Source organism: Pan troglodytes, chromosome 6 (genome assembly GCF_028858775.2).
Source record: "Pan troglodytes isolate AG18354 chromosome 6, NHGRI_mPanTro3-v2.0_pri, whole genome shotgun sequence".
In the NCBI taxonomy this organism is placed as follows: domain Eukaryota; kingdom Metazoa; phylum Chordata; class Mammalia; order Primates; family Hominidae; genus Pan; species Pan troglodytes.
Window position 1 is genome coordinate 136,503,872 of NC_072404.2, and position 22,938 is coordinate 136,526,809.

Genomic DNA, 22,938 nt, shown 5'->3' on the forward strand with positions numbered 1-22,938 from the left:
GGGATTCATGATGAATCAGGTGTGGGTGTAGCCACCACCAGCATTAGCTCTGGGCCTCCAGAATAATAGTGACCCTCTCCCACATGGGGCACTTGGAAGGGCCAAGAATTAGTTGTCCTAGCTTTTTGAAGCTGTTCTTCTGGTCTTCTTGGGAGGGTTTATGATAGTCTTTAGAATTCACTGATTGTGCTGCCAAACTGGTTTGTATAGCACCAATCTGGGAATGTTAATTAATGAATGCAAGTAGAGCCAAATTATATTTTATGGGAAATATGTGATTTCTGTGGAATTAACGGTTGTTGAAAATAGTTTTCAGAATGAGTAATTGCTTTGACCTGATTGCACAGGTGCTGGAGGATAGCAGGGAGGTACAGATGGAGCCAGGCTGCGTATGTGTAAATCCTGTCCTGACCACTTGATATCCCAGTGTCCTTGGGCAAGTTGTACCTTCTTTGTGCTTCGCTTTTCTTTCATCTAAGTACTGACCAGTCCTGACCCTGCTTAACTTCCGAAATCAGAGCAGATTGAGCACTTTCAGGGTGGTATGGGACTGTAGTCTGTGCTTCAGCTTTCTGTCTACAATGTAGGGATGATCAGGACTCTGTCTCCTAGGGTTGCTAAGAGGACAGAATGAGTTAATACATTTCAAGTACTTGGAACAATGCACAGTGAGCACCCCATAAATGTTGAGTATTATGATTGTTTTTTCCATAAGTATCTCCAGAACTGTTAGTTTATAATTAGTAGCTACGACTTTAATCTAGTTTGGTGAGACTCATGTTTTTAAGACTCACTAACCTGGAGATAGAACTTGGATTCTAAAATCATTACAAAAATATTTCTTTGCCTCTACCTACATTTGCTATTTTCAGGCTCCTTCCCCTTAATATCCTGTTACTAACCACTACTGAGTCATCATAAAGCAATTCTCTCACTCCTATCAGACTCCAAATTCTCTTTTGAAAATAGATATATATTCATTGACACCTGGTTGATCCAGAATGAAATATCTATAACTCGCCTATCCACATAATTTTAACAAACCAGTATAATACCCCAACTCTTTTATAAAGGAAAATTAAGGTGAAAGTAATTTATAATATAACAACATGTATTTCAATGTGTAAATATTTATGCATGATGACACCATAGGGTGTAATGAAATAGTCAGATGCTTCCACTCATCTGTAGAATCACCATGAATGTGACAGCTACAAATTCAAATTGCTGTGGTTGTATCATAGAGGGAAACTAAGATTCCATAGGTCACATTGCTATTGGTGATGTGCCTTTCCAAAATGGAAACAGCTCTGGAGAAAGTCACAAATAAAGCAAAGCTTAGTGTCCCCTTGCTTGGCCATGGAATTTCATTTCTGCAAAATTCAGTATGTAATAAAACTGATTAAAATGAGTAAAACAGTTTATATGCAAAATCACATCAAGCTCTAAGTTCAAATAATTACCAACTGGCTTTTCATCCACATCAATATCCATTGAGACATTCAAAAGTGATGTGGGACAGGGGACAATGTGTTGTTGCACAGGGTGATACTCAGCATCGTAGCGGCTGTTGTGGTATGAGAATGAATGCCTAACCATTTAAACAGATGTTAGACTTTATACCTTACCAGTGCATTCCAAAGAAATACCAGATCTATCTTGCACAAGGCACAAATCTATTTGTGGCCTTTATCCATTAAATTTCAGTAGCATTGCTCATCATGATGACGGCCCCAAATGCTCCCTTTGTCTCAGAGATCACTTCCTGTGTATTCATAAGTAAGTACAATCCTCTCATACTTGTTACAGCTATTCACCGTTTACTCCACTTCTGCTGGAGTCCCCCATGGCCATCTGCTGCTGATGTACACCACTGCTCATGCCCACCAAAGGCACTCTGCCCCTGGGCTCCATGTGGCATCAGTCCTGCTGCTGCAGCTGCCTGTGTCTGTGCTGAGGTGCCATGTCCAGGGTCAGGGACACTGAGATTCATGCAGTACCTGCTTCTCCTCCTGCTGCTGCTGAAACTGAAACTGCTGGTGCACATCCCACTGTACCAGTCATTGTCCTGCCCAGGGCCTGTCATCCCTTTAGTTTTCCAAAGCCTGAATAAGTCAAAAATAAATTGGATTTTTTCAGTTCAGTAGGCAAAATCCTTCTTTATTATTTTTTCTACTGTATGTAATATTATAGTCTCAACCTCTCACAGATAACTTGAAAAAAAATGTTTTAGTATTGTTTTAGCTTTTGACCTAAACCCTGGAGTGGAAGTGGAGCCTGTGGAATACAAGAACAGCATACAAAAAGGTGCCTTTCTCTTTTGTCATCCTGGTATCCTTGGGCTTCTCTTGCCATCTACCTCTTTTTTCTTTAGGAGAGATTCCTTACTATTAAACCTCGTGCATAGTTCTGCCAGTCAAGGCCAGACACAGTGGACTCCTTATTGAACATGGATTAGTTTCACACTAAAACTGCACTATACTGATAAATAATAACTGAATAGCATCTTGTCATCTCTCATTGATGATAGGGTTTAAAAGAACAACAACAAAAAATAGATGTATTTTCTACCATTTCCTATTTGGGGGGTTGTCATGGTGTGTTTAGTACCCCTGGGTTTTAACAATGTCCCGACTGAGCCTGAAATATTTCTCCCGAACAGAGTTTGGATACAGAGCTGAATTTAACCTTCACATATAAAGCCATAACTATTTATACCCTTGTGATCCAAATATTGCAGAAGCAGGAAGGTTTACTTTGAATTTAAATACAGAATTGAGAAGAAAGGGAGGAAGATGACATGGTTGAGTAGAAAGGTTATGCTTAATCTGTCTTCTTCAGTTCAGTATTTTGTAATGTTTCTGTTTCTACATTCCTTCCCTCAGTCCCGTGTAGGTCAGCCCAGCAGCCAATTTTAGAACAGTTTTGTGTCATTTAAGGGAAAGAACTTTCAACTGTATTTGTAGCAGACTATAAAAAGCAAAGATACCACCCACAAAATGATGTCTAAATTTTTCCAATTACGTGGTTTATTGGTAAATCTACACATTTGTTGTGCCAAGAGCAAAATGAGAAATGTGCCAGGTGTACTCAGAGTTTTTAATTAAGGAAACCTTACCTAATGGACAGATTTTAATAAGGTATTTTGTTGTTTAAAAGCCATTGAAACAACATTTTAAGCCATTTGTCGATAAAAAGCCCTCAATTATGTAGAATATGGCTCATGAGGGAAAGTATACAAACTGGAAAGAAAACAAAAAAATTTGAGTCTTATGTTGATTTTGAAAATCATTTGGGCACTAGTGAGAAACATGTGCCCAAATGTCAACTCAGACTCCTGGGACTGGTAGATACTGCAAATTTTTAAAGTGATTTGGGTTGGAAAAGCTAGATTCAAGAGATAGAAGGAAATGCTGAGTAAATGCCAACATTCTCCAAGATAGTGGCAGTCACTGCAAGTTGGAAACGAGGTGAGTGGTTTTGAAGCACAGTGCTGAAAACCTGAATTGCAAATCATTTGATGGATAAGGGTGGCCATGAACTTTTGCCACTTTTCACTCCAGATCCATGAAATTGAATGAACATTCTTGAGTTTACCCTCTCTCCTAATGGAAACTTCATGCGCTTTTGCTCTAAATCTGATTTTGCTCTGCTACCAATGACCATCACTCTTCACTGGCTGACCTCAGAGGCAAACTTGAGCAAGGTAACCTAACCCCAGCCATGAGGGCTTGAGCCAGGCATAGCAGGGGACCTAGGTAGAAATGACCCCTTAGAGAGAAAGCTGAGCATTACATTGTATTAAGTAAATAAATAAACAAATTAAAACACTCAATCCCCTCTCCACCCAATAACAACAGATCTGATTCCCAAAGTCTTGAATAGAAGTTGGAAATTTTAATATAGTTTTTTTTTCTTTGGTGGGGGGAGGCAAACAAAAAGGCAGCAAAGGGGGAATTAGCCATCCTCAATACACAATAAATTTTTTGCCAAATTCAGTTTTTATAACCCTCTTCTCCTACTAAGTAACTCCCTCTAGCTCACTAAAACACTATCCTGCCCAACATCTCTCTTCATTGGTCTCTTTGTCCACTCTTCTCTCTCCAACTAACTGATATAGATTAATAAATCAGTTTATTATTTCCCATTACTTCAAACAACATAATAAAGACTTGGTTCCCAAATTAGCCTGTATCCTTCTTTCTTAGAGAGGGAAGGAAGAGGGGTATCTGTATTTTGACTTTTTTTTTACTGTTATCCAATAATTTCCCATTTTAACTTAAAGCTATCTTGAATTATCTCTACTACTTACAATTCAAACTTTTATTCAGCTTCCACTATCTGGGTCTGCACAGCCAAAATATGACAAAGAGTTCAAGCTCAAGGATTCTTTCTTTTTCTTTTCTTTTCTTTTTTTTTTTTTTTTTTGACAGAGTCTTTCTCAGTTGCCCAGGCTGGAATGCAGTGCCATGATCTTGACTCACTGCAACCTCTGCCACCCGGGTTCAAGCAATTCTCTGCCTCAGCCTCCTGAGTAGCTGGGATTACAGATGCCCGCCACCATGCCTGGCTAATGTTTTTTAATTTTTAGTAGAGACAGGGTTTCACCATCTTGGCCAGGCTGATCTTGAACTCTTGACCTCGTGGTCCACCTGCTTCAGCCTCCTAAAGTGCTGGGATTACAGGCATGAGCCACCATGCCTGCCCAAGCTCACAAGATTTTTAAAGCTAGGACTATACTTCCCTAATTTATTGAAAATGACTGTGACATTATTGAGTGCTACAAAATTATTTTCTCTAAGATACTTAATATATTTGATAAGAAATAGCAAGATATAAATGACTTCTTATCCATCATTCACCTATTCTTAGGCATTTATTTAGCAGTTTAAAACAGGAAGTTCAAGTCTAGGATTGTTATACAGGGCCATGCAAACAAGTGGTGTTAATTGAGACAAGATGCTGATGTCAAAACCCTAAAGCCTGGGTTAGCGTATGTTAAATTTGTGAAAAATAATTCATACGTATGTATATTCATATATATGGTAAAAGCATCTTGCCAGCACAAATGATAAGAGATGATTACAGAAAACTTGGAAGAATATCCTTACAGAAATAGTCATTTGAGGCCGGGCGCAGTGGCTCACACCTGTAATCCCAGCACTTTGGGAGGCTGAGGCGGGCAGATCACGATGTCAAGAGTTCAAGACCAGTCTGACCAACATAGTGAAACCCCGTATCTACTAAAAATACAAAAAATTAGTTGGGTGTGATGGTGTGCACCTGTAATTCCAGCTATTCGGGAGGCTGAGGCAGGAGAATCACGTGAATCCGGGAGGCAGAGGTTGCAGTGAGCCGAGATCGTCCCACTGCACTCCAGCCTGGGCGACGGTGCGAGACTGCTTCTCAAAAAAAAAAAAAAGAAAAGTAGTCATTTGAATGTAACGTCCTGGCTTAAATTCTACCTGCAAAAGAAACAGGTTAACTTCAAAAGTTAAAATCTAGGCAAAAATAGGCAAAAAAAAATTGAAAATGTAATAATCTCATTAACATCTTTAAAGACCAGCAATTATTTAGCACTTCAGATAGGAAGGCCCTTCCCCTCTTGGCTCAATTAATTGGAAAATTCTTTACTCATATACAAGATATAAGATAGTCAGATGTACCTGGCTAATGATGGGGATAACTAGCTAAGGCTGAGAATTGAGACACGATTTCAGAAACTCTTCTCAGGTTCTGCCTGGCTTCTGACTCAGGCCCTTGGGTCCTCATCTATGAGGAGTGAACTCTTGTGTTATATGTCACTCAGCCAAACCTGAACCCCTCAGGTTCTAATCATATCACTGAGCAACTGGAGGGAAAGAACCTCAAGGCAAAATGGTTTAGTAATCCTATCAGAACATCTTTTCTGACATATTTCCATGTTTTTGACCTATTTCTGGCATTTGGAGCTCTAACCCTCATTATATTTCATTGTGGCCACTGGGTCTTGCCTCTCCATGGTCTATATTCTGACCTCCTTTTGGGAGTCAGATATTATAAAAATCTTGATATTTTAAATATGTACTTGGTTCACATATGTTTACTTTTAAATAACATGGAAATAGAGGTAAATTAACAGGAATATTGTGTACATTTTATTATGCCAAAAATACCAGGTAAAAATTGAAGGTTAAATATGCCTGTGAAGTTGCCATTAAGTAAAAGATATATTAACACATGGTTTCATTTAAACAGGAGCCATGAACCCTAGTGTTTGTGTGTTACATTTAAATTAGAATTGACTTTCACATATATACATACATAATTTGGAATCACTGTTATAGGGTTCTAGTAAGTTATTATTCTGACTTAAATTATTTCAATGATATCTGATAGTTACTGCAGAAAATATTCCTGAGAAAAAAGTTTACTATTAATAAAGTGATAAACTACTTTTCACAGTGGGTGGGTTTAGGCTGCCATTCTATTATCATATTTGTTTCACTCTATGTGTTAATATTTTTTGGAGGTTGTGTTTTAAATTGTTATTAATGATGCTCATTAATTTATACTAAATTATCCACCTTTGGTCTTGTTGCAGTAGTCAAGCATTTTTCTTTTTTAAAAAAAATGTCATTTCCCCTGGAAAATTCATGCAGAAAACCATCGAAGGAAAATTAAACTGCCATAAAGTAATAAAACAATCTTTCACGCTGTGTGGTCATTGCAGCGAAATCATAGGGCAAGAAAATTGAAGTAGTAGTCTAGACACAGCTTTTATAACTGACAAGAATGAGCAGAACTCAAGGTTCTTATGTGGTCATGGTCAAAACATAGAGCAGTCCAAGGGGAAAATTATTTCTGTAGAATTGCATGACTTTGACATTTCCACTGAAAAAGACTACAAAGAAGAGCGTTCATGGCTTCCATTTACTGAGTGCTCCATAAACATTTGATTGTGTGGTTAGTTGGTGGAAATTTTATACAATGACTACCCCTTTAGAGCACATTGCCGTGTCATTGATCTGGCCACTTTTATGGGTCAAATTGTGTCTCCACTTCCACTGGGACACGGACTGCATTTCATTTCCTATAACAAAGTGAAAGTTACTGTTTTTCTGCCAAGAGTACTGTATAGAAATACCATACTATTCGTATTTGTGGTTTGATGTACACTGATATGATAACATCATATGAAAGATATTCTGAAACCATAGAGAATAAAATATTGTTATCAAAGTCACACAAGTAGTAATACAATAATGTCAGATCTTGATAAATGAATTATGAGTTGCCTATGTTAAGGCTAGAATTCTGTACTAATATACCTTTATGTTTGGTGTATCCATTCTCTCAAAGATACTCTGGTCAATGCTATTTGCATAAAAGTAAAAATTTATTAAAGAATCGATGTGTTTAGGCCAGGCGTGGTTCACGGCTGTAATCCTAGCACTTTGGGAGGCCAAGGAGGGCAGATCTCCTGAGGTAAGGAGTTCAAGACCAGCCTGGCCAACATGGTGAAACCCCGTCTCTATTAAAAATACAAAAATTAACCAGGCATGGTGGCGGTTGCCTATAATCCCAGCTACTTGAGAGGCTGAGACACAAGAATCGCTTGAACCCATAAGGCAGAGGTTGTAGTGAGCCGAGATCCTGCCACTGGCACTCCAGCCTGAGTGACAGAGCAAGACTCTATCTAAAAAAAAATAAAAATAAAAATAAAAGCATAGAATTGTTCAGAGTATACAGATCCCCAAATTATATTATTTAAGCTGAAGTGTAGGTCTGAAATAGTTCCTGGAGTTTTGTCTAGGTGTCATAAATCTGTTGACTACAAGCTATTTCTGTTTTAATTTGAGTTGGTTGCTTGAAAAGAAGTATGTCTGAACAAAATACAGAGGAAGAGACTTAAATACTGCAGTAACTGAAAAAAAAAATTGCAGTAACTGACTCAGTCCTAGGTTTACTCCATCCATAGAAACCTAATACAGAATTCTTTTAAAGAAGTGAAACAGAACAAGAAATGAATTCCTTTCCTGGGATACTGCAATGCAAAATTTGAGGAGGATCACTAAAAACATAGTGTGTCTTTACAGGCCATGCATAAGTAAAGATACTGTGTTTTATTTTGGTCTTGTTTTTAAGAGAGTAATGTCAAATACCAGATGTTTAAGAATGCCATAAGAGGATTCAGTGGATTTGCTTTTATCTGATAGTGAGTAATGGTGGGAACCTCTTAGTGTTAAACTCAAAAGGAATAACATTGTAGCTACCCTTTGAAATTTCCAAAGTTAGAAACAAGATTTCTAGATTATTAAAAAATCTATATTAAACTACTATTTAATAGTAGCAACTGTGTAACACTTCTTGAGCATATAAGTCAAAGGCTGTGCAAAGCACTTTAAGGGAAATTCATATTTAATTCTGTCAGCATCCACATGAGGTAAGTTCTTAGTATTACTATTCTTATTATTCTAATTTTCCAGATAAAGAGACTGAATTTTAAAAAGTAAAGAAATTGACTCATGATTACACTTATATAGGCATCTATTAATAAACAGGAATTCGTGTTTTTAAAATAAATGTTATTTATAATATTATTTGTAAAATATTTTTGGAAAAATATTATTTAGCAACTATCTATAATGTGCTGGACAAATTAGATTATGCATCTTTATTGGTTTCCCCCACATCTTCTTGGGCCCAAGTTCAGGCAATTTGGTAAAACAAATGAACCATAGGCCTCTAAATCCTTCACTTTCTCAGTGTCCCTGTAAGGAGCAGCCTTCCTTTTGGCTGTCTGCTGGTGACATTCTCTCCTATGCTTTCCCATGCTCACTGTGGGTTCCAGGGGGCTTTGCTGATATTAGGCCTCTTGGCCTTAGATAGTTAATCTATGAGCTGTGGATCCCTTCCTGGGACTGCCTTGGTGCCATTGTTGCAACCCACTCTTGTGTACATAGTATTGTGCCAATCTAACACTACATTGTGGTAGCTAGAGAAAACCAATCCCCACCCATGTTATACACATTTCCTAGGTCTGAACAATAAGTTTGCATTGTACAAATCCAGTGAAGTTGCTCAGCAGTTGGCTTGTTTACTCTTTTCATTTCTGCACATACATCTGGTTATTTGGGTAAGAAGAAGTGGAGTTCACTTATTAAGTATAGCTTTATCTGAGATCCTATGTTAAGTGCCAGGATGTGTTTGGTGCTTGGCACTAGTCATTCAGTGGAGAAAAAAAAATTAGAATCTCTGCCGTCATGGAGCTTATAGTCTAGTGAACTGAGAATACCCTTAGATGCACTCAAAATAACCCTTCCCTTCTAACTTCCAATGGGTGATCAAGCTTGTAACCTTGACTCTACCTTGGGATATGTTTTCTCACCATTTTATACACTGTTTAAGAGGTGAAAGGGTGGTTGATGCTCCTCAAATAGTAGTTAGAGGGTAGGAGCTTGTTCAGCTAAAGCCTCTTCCCACGAGGCGTATTGAGCCTCACTCAAATGAAATTGGAGTTGATTGACCCTGTGGAGCACCCACAATGACCAGAACATGAGAAATTAACAGTGGGACTGCATTTCAGCTCTGGTGCTGAGACCCTGGCCACTTATCTTCTCCATTAGGCTGTTTATAGCACATATTTAAATCATAACTTTGTATCTAGGGTCACAGAGATTCATGATTGCAAAGGACCTTAGACACCATCTACTTATTCTTTTAGTCTACTTGCTGCTAGACTTTTTCATCATCATACAAAGAGAAAACAGATTCAGAGCTGAAGATTTTTGTTCTCTTCTAGCAACTGGCACAACTTAGACTAGGCTTCTATTGTTTTCAAAGCATAAGACGAACACTCATTGAGTGATTTCAAGGTCCCCCTTTTGCCATTTCTACCCACTGACATTCTAGACACTGGAACTGTTTTTCACAGTAGTATGTTTAGTCACTCTTTCTTCCCCACCGAAGGCATCATGGTGAAGGAAAAAAATTAGGTTGAACATTATGAAATTGCTGATATTTGATCAACATTCAACAATTTTTTTTTACCTAACAAAAGGCAGTTTTATGTGGCTCAACCTATGCTATCCCTTGCTGCCACATCTAAATGCTCTTATTTGAAATCAAAGCTAATATTGCTCCCTTTTTCTGTACACACACACACACACACACACACACACACACACACACACACAGTTGTTTGTTTGTTTCTCCAGGACTTGTGGCTACTGAGAAGACTAGGGCCAAAACTTGTATTTACCAAGGACTGTGTAGAGTTTGTGCTGAATATTGTCTATTTGCCCCTCAGATTCACTCTACACCTGTCTCCAGGTAGCCGTCCTCCGCAGACTGTATCCACAGGGCATCCTTGTTCCCTGGCGTCTAGCGAGAGATTGAGGACAGGAGGAAATAATTTGGGAATATTTGTTGCCAGGCTCCTTCCCCTCTGGACCCTGGCTTGAAAGTGGCTGTGTTTCTCTACCTGTAGCCATAGTCTTTCTTAATGGCCTTTCCTATAACAATGCTTTTGCCTGGTTCTGGAAACTTCTCCTTCCTGGGCTAAGACTGGTAAAAGCTTCCCATTTTGTCGGCCCTAGGGAGCTCCTCTACCCCTTGTTGATTTTCCTGAACTATACCCATGTGTTTGTTAACAGTCCCTTCTTTAATAGTCTCATGGTTGATAGTCTCTTCAGTTACTCCTTTGACTCTGCTGTCTTCTGGGGCCCTGACTGATAGAGTGATTTCCTGGCTATGACTTCGGTTTGTGCATATATTAGTTTCTATTTGCTGTATGTGAAAGTTCTGTTGTTATATTTGCAGAGCTGTTATACCTGTAGGCTAAGTTCTAAGACTTATCAATGCCCTCAGGCAGGAGGAACGATTAATGTACTCATAAATGGTACTTATTTATACTTCTAATCTCAAAACTAATTGTGAATTATTAAGTAAGGCCTTTATCTTTATTGCAAATTTTAAAATAAGAAAATGCTGGCTAAATCTAATTTTCTAATATCAAAATGCAAGACAATATTCAAACATCTGTGAAATATAATTATACTTTTATTATTACTTCCCTATTAATTATTAGTTGTAAGGCAAAACATTAAATCAAATGCAATATAAATTTGGCATCTAATCTTTGCCAGTGTAAGTGTTTTTTCAGTGTTTAATATTTGACTGTGGTGTATATACTCATATGTCACGTAGAAGGGAAAGAAGTAATCGAATAAAATGTTTTTAATTCATTGGAATATGATTTTGTTCTCTAACCATAGATTGGCTTAAACCTCCAAAACAAGTTCATTGTTAGAACAAATATTTCAAATATTTCCTGAGCACTTATTTGAGTGCTTATTTTAGTCAGTATAGTGTTCAGTGATATGGGAAGTTCAGAAGATTCATGGGATTTACATTCTGGATTTTAGAAGGCTTCCTAACAATGTCACAAGCCTATTAATTGTTGGTTGACAAAAACCAAAACGAAAGCCCAGGTCTCCTGTTTCTGGTTTAATCATCATTTTCATAATACTTTTTCCCCATAAGCAGGCGCTCAGTATCTAGCCAACCAGATATTAAAAGATATTGAAAAGCAGGCTTCATGCATCCCTAACAAATTGTTCACTTTTATTCTGGGTAAACTTTACTGATCATAAAGTTACAGGCTTCAGGGCTCTCTAAAATAAGCTAAGAGTAGCCAATAAATAAAAGTACAGCACTATTCACCATATGGTATTTCACATTTTAATCTATTTTCCATTCAGTTTGCATATTATGCGGGCAGGAAAGCCCTGAAGAGTCATGCAACGTATTCCATATTAAGTTACTTTAACATTTTTAACAAGTATATGTTAATGAACTAGGCTATTTGGAAGACTGTGTCATACAGCCTCATCACCCAAATCCCTTCCAAAAACAGAAGGTCGTTTGAGCATTGTTTGTAGGCTCTTTGAGTGTATTGGTTAGGCCATGGAGAAGGGGAATGGAGTAATAAATGGATTAGACTGGACTGTTGAGAGAGCCCTTGAAGCCTATGCCAGATGAAAGATACAAGAAATAGTGCTCCAGACATACCTTTATCTGTTAAATGATAGCCTAGGACACTGAAATGTTTACACGATTATTTATAAAATTCCGTAAAATGCATTTGCAGCTTTTAAAGATATAAATGAAGCTTATATCTAAGTTGTGGCTATAATCAAGTTAAATGAGAATAATTTTAGAGGGGACAGCTAATTACAGAGGGTTTTTTTTCTTTTAGAATAATAAAAAGTAACATCCAAGCCTGGAATAATATAATTGGAAGCCTAGAATTTATTGATATACGTATACATATAAAAATAAAGGTAACGTTATTTTGCTCAGTATTCATTTCCATTATCTGATCACAGTTTCAGAGATTCATGTGGAAATCTGACATGGTCTTGGCAATTCCTGTATTGGACCCCTTCAGTTTCATGTATAGCTCCACTTGAGCTAAACCAGAAAAAAGTGACATACAATTGTTTATTCTTTTGACATGTTTTTTGACAACTTCCTCAAAACCATTGAGATACTATCTTGGCACAAAACTTAATATGTCTAGCTTCTTTAATGTCAAGTGTGCTTGGGTTTGAAATCAATTCTGTGCTTTTTGGCAGCAAGGTAAGAGGGAAATCAGAGTAAATTATACTTTTCTCATACTATACAAAAGAAGCCTCCAAATCAGCTCTTTGGAGAAACAAAACTTGTCCTAGTAATAGACTCTGAAAACATAACTCTATTTAGTAAAATTTTAATTAAGAACATGTATTTTATTACTGCAAATTGAAAGGCTTACATAAACATTTCAACTTTTTAAAAGTTGTGATTCCCAAGAAAAGAAATTAACTTAATGGCTGTTCATTCATTACCTCCAAAACCAAAGCCATTTGAATATTTCCTTTATTATGATGTATTAGAACTTCATTAAAAGGGAAAACTTACAAATAAGTTATCATTTTTGGAGGAAGATCACAGTGTGCTAAATAATGAGATACGGGAATACATTGAACAGCTTGACTTCTGCTGACTTTTACTTAAGAGTGTGAAGTGTTTTAAATTAGACTATGTTAGTATTGATGAAATGTGCACAAAGGGGAAAAATAATTTAAAGGCTTTGTTCTATTTTGAGAACTAGATAAATTATATAATTAAAAAATAAAGCACTGTGACCTGGGATTAAGAAAACAACTTCTAAATACTGTTGGAGAGAGTGGAAATTGGAGCAACCATTTTGGGAGGCAATCTGGTCACGTCTAACAAATTTGCAGTGCGTTTACCATTGACCTGGCAATTACACATACCAATACAAATCCGCCACTAGACAAACTTGTAAAAGTACACCAAAATAGATGTATAAGAGTATTCATTTCAGTACTTTTGAAATAGCAAAAGAAAAACATTACAAAAATAATGTAAATACACAACAATAAAGAATGGCTAAATCAAATGTATATTTATTTAATGACGCACCCTAAGCTATTAAGAGGTATGTATGAAATAACTCTGAATATGCTGATATGGAAAGGATGCCAGGATGGGTTAGTAGGTATAAATAAGCCAGACATATATTATTATGACACCTCTTTGGGATAATTAAAAAAACAAACAAATACCTACATATATAGGTTCATGTAGATACATTGATATTTATATTAATTACATCAACTTTTATTTTGAAGAAATATATGCATCTGACCCAATGTGCTTATTCAGATCTTACAAGTTAATACGTAAGCATTGGTTTTTGGTGGGAAGAGGTTCTAGATAGAAGTGAATTGGAGGGTGCTTTTTCTGCTCATTTGATTGCTTTCTGTAATACTTGATTTTTGTAATCATGTATATGCAATACCTTTATTTTTAAGCATGTCAATATGAGTGTTCTTAAGTAAACCATTATTATTGTTCTTTATTTTTATATACCTTAAAATCCAATAATTAATATTTTATAAGACAATAAAGCCCTGTTGTTGAGATTCCCAAGGTCACGAAGCATAACAAAGTTTAGTATATCAGCATTGTATTGTCAGGAAATCAGCTCAAGTTTTCTATGTAATATTCTCATGACAAACAAAAGTCTGGTCTTGCAGCCACCACCCCCTCATTGAGAATGCATCCCTTAGCTTTGTAGGATAGATCAGCTTGATGTTGGACAGTTAGAGACATTGTATCTACCTCCCCTTCTGAGCAAGAAAATGAAATCAATTATTACAATTGTTTTCCTCCTCTGTAGTAAGAGAACATATGGCAAACAAAGGCTTCTCTAAATATGCATTCATACTTAGTGGATCCAATTTTGATTCAGAATGGGGAGAAAAATGGTTGCATATTTCTCGTGTACCCTGCAGTTTAATACAGCATACTCTATTTTCAAAGCAGTTCCAGAAAGAAACAATAAAATGACTGTCTTCTGCTCTCTTGAATCTTTTCAGAACTGCAACTTCCAGTGAGTCCCTCTGTGTGTCTGGATCAGGGAATGCAATTAAAGCCGAGTACTTCGAGTCACCTTTTAAAAACAGTGAAGCCACGTGTGTGGAAACCAGGGGACTGGAGACGTGAACAGCTGTAAGCTAATCATTTTGAATTGTTATAACCAGCATGCATTGTAGGAGACAGCTAACAAGAGAAAAGCACAGAACAGATATGGGGGGTTCACATGTGTGAATTATTAGTTTCTCTCACATAAATTTTCAGCTATCCTTTTTAAATAAAGAATGCCATCATTGACTTTCTCCTAGATTAATTCAAACCTGTCCTGCCAGAAAATAAACATTTGGGTAAATTGGACTCTTATCTAATAAGTTACATTAAAGGAAATTGAATTTAAAACCTTGACAATGCAAAACTATAAAATTTTAACTTCCATTTTATACTCAAATGACTTTGCCTTAGACTATGAATATGGCTGAATGCATTTTTTTTCTGCTATTTTTTTTATGGCTCTTAGCATCTAAGAAAGCATCTGCTGTGTATCAAGTTATCCAAGTTTTCTCCAGGGAAAGGATTTTATAATGTAGATAAATTATAGTTAAAAATTAAGAGGTTTTAATTATCTTATCCAAGACACAAATAAGTTTGCCTCATCTAATTTTATAATTATTAAGTAGTATTTAAACAGTTAATAGTATTTATTGAAGAATCATATGCATCTTGTGCCAACCTAGAATTTTAAAGTTTAAAGTAGGCCAGGTGCAGTGGCTCATGCCTGGGATCCCAGTGCTTTGGGAGGTCAAGGCAGGAGGATTATTTAAGCCCAGTAGTTCAAGACCAGCCTGAGCAACATAGTGAGAATCCATCTATACAAAAAATAGAAAAATTAGCCAGGCACAGTGGTGCATGCCTGTGGTCTCCAGCTACTCAGGAGGCTGAGGCAGGAGAACCAAATGAGCCCTCGAAGTGGAGGCTGCAGTGAGCTGTGATTGCACCACTTCACTCCAGCCTGAGTGACAGCAATACCTTGTCTCAAATATATATATATATATAAAAGCACAGTCCTTTCATTGATCAAACTTAGATATTTAACATTTAGAAATATGATGTAGAAAAGCAAATAATTATACATTTTGGTATCATTTATGATGAAAGCATATTTGTTTCATTACAAAATATTAAACTGGTGTTACTTTTCCTTAGTAGCCTGAGGTGTTTTTTTTAATTTTTTAAATTTTTTAATATTTCATCCCTTAAGTTAACTCTTCATTATCTGGGAGTAGGGACATTAGGTAAGATTGAACTAGTGGGGAAAGTATTTTCGCATATTCTTGGTGACCTGTCCACTATTTAAAACCTTAACATGTTTTTCTAGAGAAGAAAAAATAGAGCAAAGGTAGGCAGAGGTAGAAGCTTTTAGAAAGTTTCACCCAAACTGTAATTTATATCACTTTTGTTGCAATGGTACCATGCATCTGAGGTCAGGGGTACTGTAACTAATTTATATATTTATTTTTTAAATTCAACTTTATTCTACATACTACCTTTCCACCTTTTTAATTAAATTAATTAATTTATTTATTTGAGACAAAGTCTTGCTCTGTTGCCCAAGCTGAAGTGCAATGATGCAATCTCAGCTCAGTGCAACCTCCGCCTCCCACGTTCAAGTGATTCTTCTGCCTCAGCCTCCCAAGTAGCTGGGACTACAGGCCCATGCCACCATGCCCAGCTAATTTTTGTATTTTTAGTAGAGACAGGGTTTCACTATGTTGGCCAGCCTGGTCTCCAACTCCTGAGCTCATGATCCGCCCGTCTCGGCCTCCCAAAGTGCTGGGATTATAGGCATAAGTCACTATGCTCAGCCACCTTTTTTACTTTTTAAAAATACTTTGATTAAATCTGCCAGAGTGGGGAACTATTACCAATTTGACTCCTTCTCGCTGTACCTCTCCACCACCTGGTGGTGATGCTAATAAGCAATTGAAATTGTTCAAGGAAACCCACACACGGAGGGCTGGCGTCCTACAAAGGATAGAAGCAGTTTACAAAGCTTGTAGGTAATTTACAAATTATGTACTCAACCCTACATTATGGAGCGCTAACTATGTTTTTTTTTTTTTTTTTTTTTTAGGAATGAAACGACAGTCCTTGCTCCACATGAAACAATCTTTCGAGCCGAAGATTTATCTGTGATTCTTAAAGCGTATGTGTTGGTGACGTCCTTAACCCCTTTGCGTGCATTCATTCATTCAACTGGCACAGTTTGGAATCCACCAAAGAAAAAACGCTTCACTGTCAAGGTAAGCTCTCGGTTGAAGCTATTATTTCACGTAAGTACACTGAAGTAAAGTAAAGTGAGTTGGGCTGCCATTTTCCCACCTTTATGGTTATCAAATCCCATTGAACAAAGATCACATCTTTTTTATTGCTGCAAGAAAAGATTTTCACTTAATAGGTGCAGGTTTAAAAATGAACTGGAAGCAGCTTAATTCACTAGGGATCACAAAGGCTACATTCTTTTTTCTCAATTCATCATGATGGTTCAATTCTTTGATCTACTTATTACAGAGCTAGTTCACAGCTATACTCTGTTTTTCTTAATTTTTCACTTATTCAAGAAAAATATAGTCAAGGCAACAAATGAAAATACAATTTTGCCTTTGTGCTTTTTGCTTCACCCTTAGGAAGCATAATGCTAGTTCATCACACCAGTCAATATGGAATGTTTGCTGAGTGAAAAATAAAGCTCTCAAGTGTGCCTAATATAGCAAGCTATGACATAAAGGATAATAGGGAAGATTTCAGGGAAGAACTCAATAATAATCCCAAAAAGTTTAGTAAGTTATAAAAGGTAGCTCAGGTCAACTTGGCTGAAAATGAGATCTAGTGACAATATGTTTGATAAATTTTGAAGAAATTTTGATTTTACAGTATTTTATTGTTCTGCATACCAAAAAGAGGAAATAGAAACTGAAAGAATGCATAGGGTCTCTCATAGTTTGAACAGATTAGAAAATGACTGAACTTGATTTTTTTCAGAATTTACCTTCATAAACTGAATTTTGAATTTTGGAAAATCTTCCACCTCAAGAAGAAGGCATGAGCAAATTTTAGAATTTATTTCTGCCATCTTATTTTTTTATTTAGTATGCTTTCTTTTTCTCCTCTTAAACTTTGCTTTTTCACTGAAAAGCTTACATATGCTTCTGTAAGTTTAAAAGTTGTACATTCTTTACCTATATAACATACAGTGGTCACTGTTAATTTAAAACATGCACTCATGTTTATGTTTTCCTATGATTTCTTAGACTTTTCAATATCTCTATCTGCTTCCCAACCTTGCCTTCTCAAGACTCTTTCGGTTTCTGTACCACGTCCCCAAATCCCATTATCACAATGTAGATTTTTAGTTTTAGTTGAAATAATCACTTGTTCCCTTTTTTGGTCTTTTTTCCCTCAAAAACAAAACAAAACTTTATCAAGACACTTACCATCCTTACTTCCCCACATTGTTTACAATGCCCTCCTGGATTTATTTCTTTTATTATTTGAGTGTTTTCAATTTGAGTCTGATGTCTTTAATCTTTAATTCTAAAAATTTGTTTTCATGATTTCTTGAAATATTTTTGCTCACTGTTTTTATTCTTCCTTCTTCTGTTGACCAGATTTGATCCTTCCATTTCTAATTATATTATTTGGCTTTTCTTATCTGCTTTCTGGAAGCATTTCTGTTTTCTGAGACAGTTCTTCAATCTTATCTTTTGAATCGTACAATCTGTGTCCGTTTTTGCATTGCTATAAAGGAACACGTGAGGCTGGGAAATGTATAAAGAAAAATGTTTATTTAGTTCATGGTTCTGCAGGTTGTACAAGCATGGAACCAGCATCTGCTTGGCTTCTGGTGAGGCCTCAAGAAGCTTCCACTGATGGTGGAAGGCAAAGTGGGAGCAGGCATGTCACATAGTGAGAGAGGGAGCAAGAGAGATGCCAGGCTCTTAAACCAAGCTCCCCTGTGAACTAATAGAGGGAGAACTCACCACAGGGAAGGCACCAAGCCATTCATGAGGGATCCACACCTACAACCCAAATACCTCCCAGCAGGCCCCACCACCAACATTGGGGATCATATTTCAACATGAGATTTGGAGGGGGCAAATATCCAAATTATATCAAAATCCTTCTTACGCTATAGCTTTGCTGCTGTCTCATCCGTTGTTTCTTGTATTTCAGTTATTTATTTAATGCTGCATGTATAACTTAAATGCTCATGCCCCTTCACTTAAAAACTATGTATATTTTTATTTACTTCTGATATTTTTTACCGTATTTCCTCTTTGTTCTTTTTAATGACTTCTTTTTCACATTTTATTTTGCTACTATCTTCCATTATTTCCTTGAGTATATTGCTGGCATGCTTATTTTAAATTCCTCATCTATCAGTTTTGGTAGCATGATATATATTGTTGAGTTTGTTGCCTTTCTTTTGAAGTAGCTGTATTTTTTGTGCATTCTCTATTTTGTCCTTTGAGCTTAAGTCCCCCTGCAGACATTATTTATTCCAGCTAGTATGATGTTTGGGGAAGGTCAGTCCTTTCAGGTGAATCCAAGGAGAAGGGACAGAATGTGCTCCAAACATGAAGAAATCACTTTTGGTCACTTCCCTTTGTAGCCAGGTAACTTCCCTGGTCAGAATTTCACCCCCTAAACTCTCTTAGGCATAAAAGCACAGGGAGGAAGCACATCTTCCTCCGTTATATGTCATCAAGCCTGAAGGTTGACAGACAGTAGGGTGGAGGAGTGAATGCCACATGTGACCAGTAACTCCATACAGTTTTTCCTCCTTTCTCCCAAGAAATTCAGCAATCTGAATCCTGGGCCTGGGCTTAGCATCCTTAACAAGGAAGGAACAACCAATAATTGCCCTAGAGGAAGACAGGGGAGAGTTAGGAAAACGAAAATATTTTTCTTCAGCCTGTCCTCTCAAATAGCCTCCAACAACTCCCCTCCCCCAACTCCACTTATCCCTGACCGTGGCTACCACTGGTCAGACCAGTTCACAATAGCTCTAGACTCCCTTTCAAAGAGGTGTTTGTTATTTTTCTTTGTTATCAAATTCTTGCTTCATTCTCATTTCACCTGGGCTAATGAATCATCTTAATAGGAAACTGAAGCTCTTAGGTATTTTAAATAATTTTTAAATTATTTTTCCTCTTTTTATGTAAGTGCCGCTCCCCCTGCCCTGATACAAACAGGCTAATTTTTATGATAGTTTTTATTTATGTATTTCCTGAAAATAAATGAAAAAAGAAATCTCCTTGTGATCTGGTTTTCTTTAGATTTTCATGCTTCATTCACTATTTCCTTTCTTATTCATATTTTTGTCTTTTCTGTGAGACAGATGCAAGCTGTGGTTGTAGCATAGGAAAGCATGCAGTTCTTGTCATTTTCATCCTCTCCTTGGGATTTATCTTTTCAAGATCTTGCCTGATTATTCTGGACAATACTGTTATCTCCTCTCAGAGGGAGGTAGTGCAGCTTCCTGGGTCAATGTGGAGAAAGTGATTGTTTCCTTACTAGTTCAAAGTTACGCTTGATGATACAGATAAGTTTCAGAAAACAAGAGGATATTTATTTACCCTTCAACTGATGTACTTGTTATTTCAGTTAAAACAAATAGATTATAACTCATCTGTTAAATTACTTAACCATCCTCAGAAATACTGCTTTCTACTGGTATTTTTAGATGTGAAAAAATACACAGAAACTTCTCACTGCTAATGTGGAGGACAAAACCAAACCCACTTTAAAAACTACCCACGCTATACCAGCATGTTATTAAACACTGTTCTTAAATTCCACAAAACATAATTTTGTGTGTGTGTGTGTGTATGTGCATGTGTGTGTGTACTGAGTACTGAATTCAAAGCCCAAATGACTTAGTTAAATCAGTAGTGATTTATGTACTGTGTGATGAGGCAAGCCCACTAAACTAGTTATCAGTGAACATTTATAGAACATTCTGGCAGCTAAAGAAGGTATGAAGGCAATAACAGATATAACTATGAGCTCATTTATTTCCAATTAAGTCTTCTGCTGAGATACTTTATCTGTTAAAGCTTTGGAGAGAGTAAAAAAAAAATCAAGAAATGCAAATTTGAGGAATAATGGAAAATAGAAGCTTTGTAAACTATTTTTAATGCCCTTCTACATAATAAAATATTTTAAAATTTTAGTGTTAGATGTTTCCCAAGGATGTTCAAACCTAAAATCAGAGGAAGTTGTGAAAGGGAAAAATTCGCAAATGTAATATTTGCTTACTATACCATTTGATCTGATTTTAAATCAACTCTATTTGTTGCTGTTAAGACAATATCATTTACTTGATGAGTATAATAAATCTAATTTTAAGAAATATCTTATTTAAAAATGTCTTCCCTTAAAAAGCTCTTGACTTAATTATAAAACTTCAGTTTGTATCTATAAATTCACGAGTAAAACTCTTTCACAAATATTCTAACTATAACTTTTGGTTAAATGCATCTATGTCTGTCTTAAAACACAGGTCATAAAGATTAATTGCAAGAAATGTTATAAATCTAAATTCGGTTCTTAGAGCAAAAAGTCACAAGTCATCCCTTCATCCATTGTAAATCACAAAATAAGTTACCCAACAGAGAGGCAACTGTAATATCTGTAACTTTTTATGATGTCTGAAGATTCTTTGTACTTCTGACCATAGTTGACTGTTTTTATGAAAATGTATTGCTGAAGAGATTTGTGACTTCTGGCAGAAAAGCTTGTCCAAAGCCTTATTTTGTCCAGTCAAGACATAAATTAATTCATTGTTTGATCAGCCATCCCATATTTGAAGATGTTAGATTTGTTGCTATTCCATATTTGACATCAGATATAAAGTTATATGAGATGATTCCTTGCATATAATCAGCTCCCTATAAATGTCTCTTTGATTGAATTGAATCAAAGGTCATTAAAAAAAATTTAACTGCATGAAGAAATTGCCTGAGTCTACTTTATCCCTAACTGCTATAAGCCAGCCACTCTACTTTGCAATGATATATACATGATATAGGTAAATATTATACAAATGATCATTTGTTTTCCAGTAAATGCAATAGACAGATGTCATAATCTGAATTTCTGGATAAGGGCCACTTTGATAGAGATAGGGAAATCTGGGATACCGTAGCCTTTTTTCAAGTCAGATTTGTAAGTTCTAAATCACCAGCTCTCTACCACCGCTGCACTGGCCTTCAGGGGACCATTCTTCCATCTCCAGTGCTTGCAGTTCCCTCTCACATCAATACAATCAGCAAATGTGCACAGAGGGCAGAGGAGAACTGTGGCAAAGAGAGGAATGGTGTTATGTACAAGATTCCTTTTAAAAAGATGCATATATCCCTTATTCATTTTGGAAATATGACACAGTTGCAGGGATGAAGTTAGCCTCATTTGTCGTCAATATTTATGCACTGCCTTTGATAATGTTGGGTGAGATCGCTTATATATTCCCAAGGTAAAAATGAGTAATGTCTTTGGAAGAAGGTATAAAGTGACAGTATGGTTTTTCAACCTTAGGAAGTGTTCTTCTCCTGATCTTCATTTTATGTCCAAAACTGCAGGCTATGAAGCAGACCTTGTAAAAGGCTTTTGACTGAGCATCTGGCCCTTTGCTAGGCCTGGGAGATTTATGTCAGCTGTAGAAAGAATGTGAATAAAAGTCTTCTGCTGAGAGTTTGTAAAAAGAGTTGATGTATTACTTAACCTACTTTTGCTTGAATTAAATTTTAAAATTGCATCAGGGCGTTCATTTTAAAGTATGATTTTATATAAATAGAAATTATAAATAACCAGCATGTAATTGAATAAACTTGTGACCAAAGCTGACTTACTTTAAAAACTTTTATAATAACTGCAAAGCAATCAGCCCACATTGATGTTAGATTGCACTAATACTCTTTATAGCAACTTTGTGTCTTTTTAAAAAGCAATTCATTCACTCATTCATTCATTCCTTCATTCCCAACTTGGTTCTATTAAAAGATTTGTCAATTCATTTTGTACATTCGTTAATTCTGAAGGCTGAACTTGGATGATTATCCTAAATGTAAAGAAAACTATTCATTAATGATGATCATCTTTATCTGGCCAAAATGATAACTTAAGCAGATGACTCTAAGCCTCAAAAAGGCAAGCAATGTGTTTGCATTTCCAGAGCCTCACAGAGTTCCTGGCACATGGCAGATGCTCAAAAATGTTTATCAGTGAATCGTTGTCTATCATCCTTATTTTAATTAAAGGTACCTCATTAATAATAACTTATTAAAAACTGCCATTTGGGGAAAATATGATTTAAGAGCAGGTTCTACAACAGAAGATAGTATTATGGATTTACATATTCCATCATTGTTAATTCAGGCATATTTTCTCTTCTGAACTAGGGTAATGAACGCATAGACATATGCAAATATAATTAACTAAAATAATGCT

General features: G+C 36.3%; 1 protein-coding gene across 6 annotated transcripts in view; it reads left to right on the plus strand.

Moving 5' to 3' along the window:
• Positions 1 to 22,938, plus strand: part of CPED1 (cadherin like and PC-esterase domain containing 1) — a 315,315-nt gene that overhangs the window by 95,041 nt on the left and 197,336 nt on the right. For all 6 annotated transcript variants that reach the window (XR_010158959.1, XM_016945383.4, XM_016945388.3 and 3 more), the window contains 2 exons: positions 14,433 to 14,565; positions 16,562 to 16,730. Coding sequence is in view for 5 of the 6 variants with exons in the window: in XM_016945383.4 (XP_016800872.2) it covers positions 14,433 to 14,565; positions 16,562 to 16,730 (302 nt within the window). In the remaining variant the exon portion in view is untranslated. The remainder of the gene's footprint in view (positions 1 to 14,432; positions 14,566 to 16,561; positions 16,731 to 22,938) is intronic.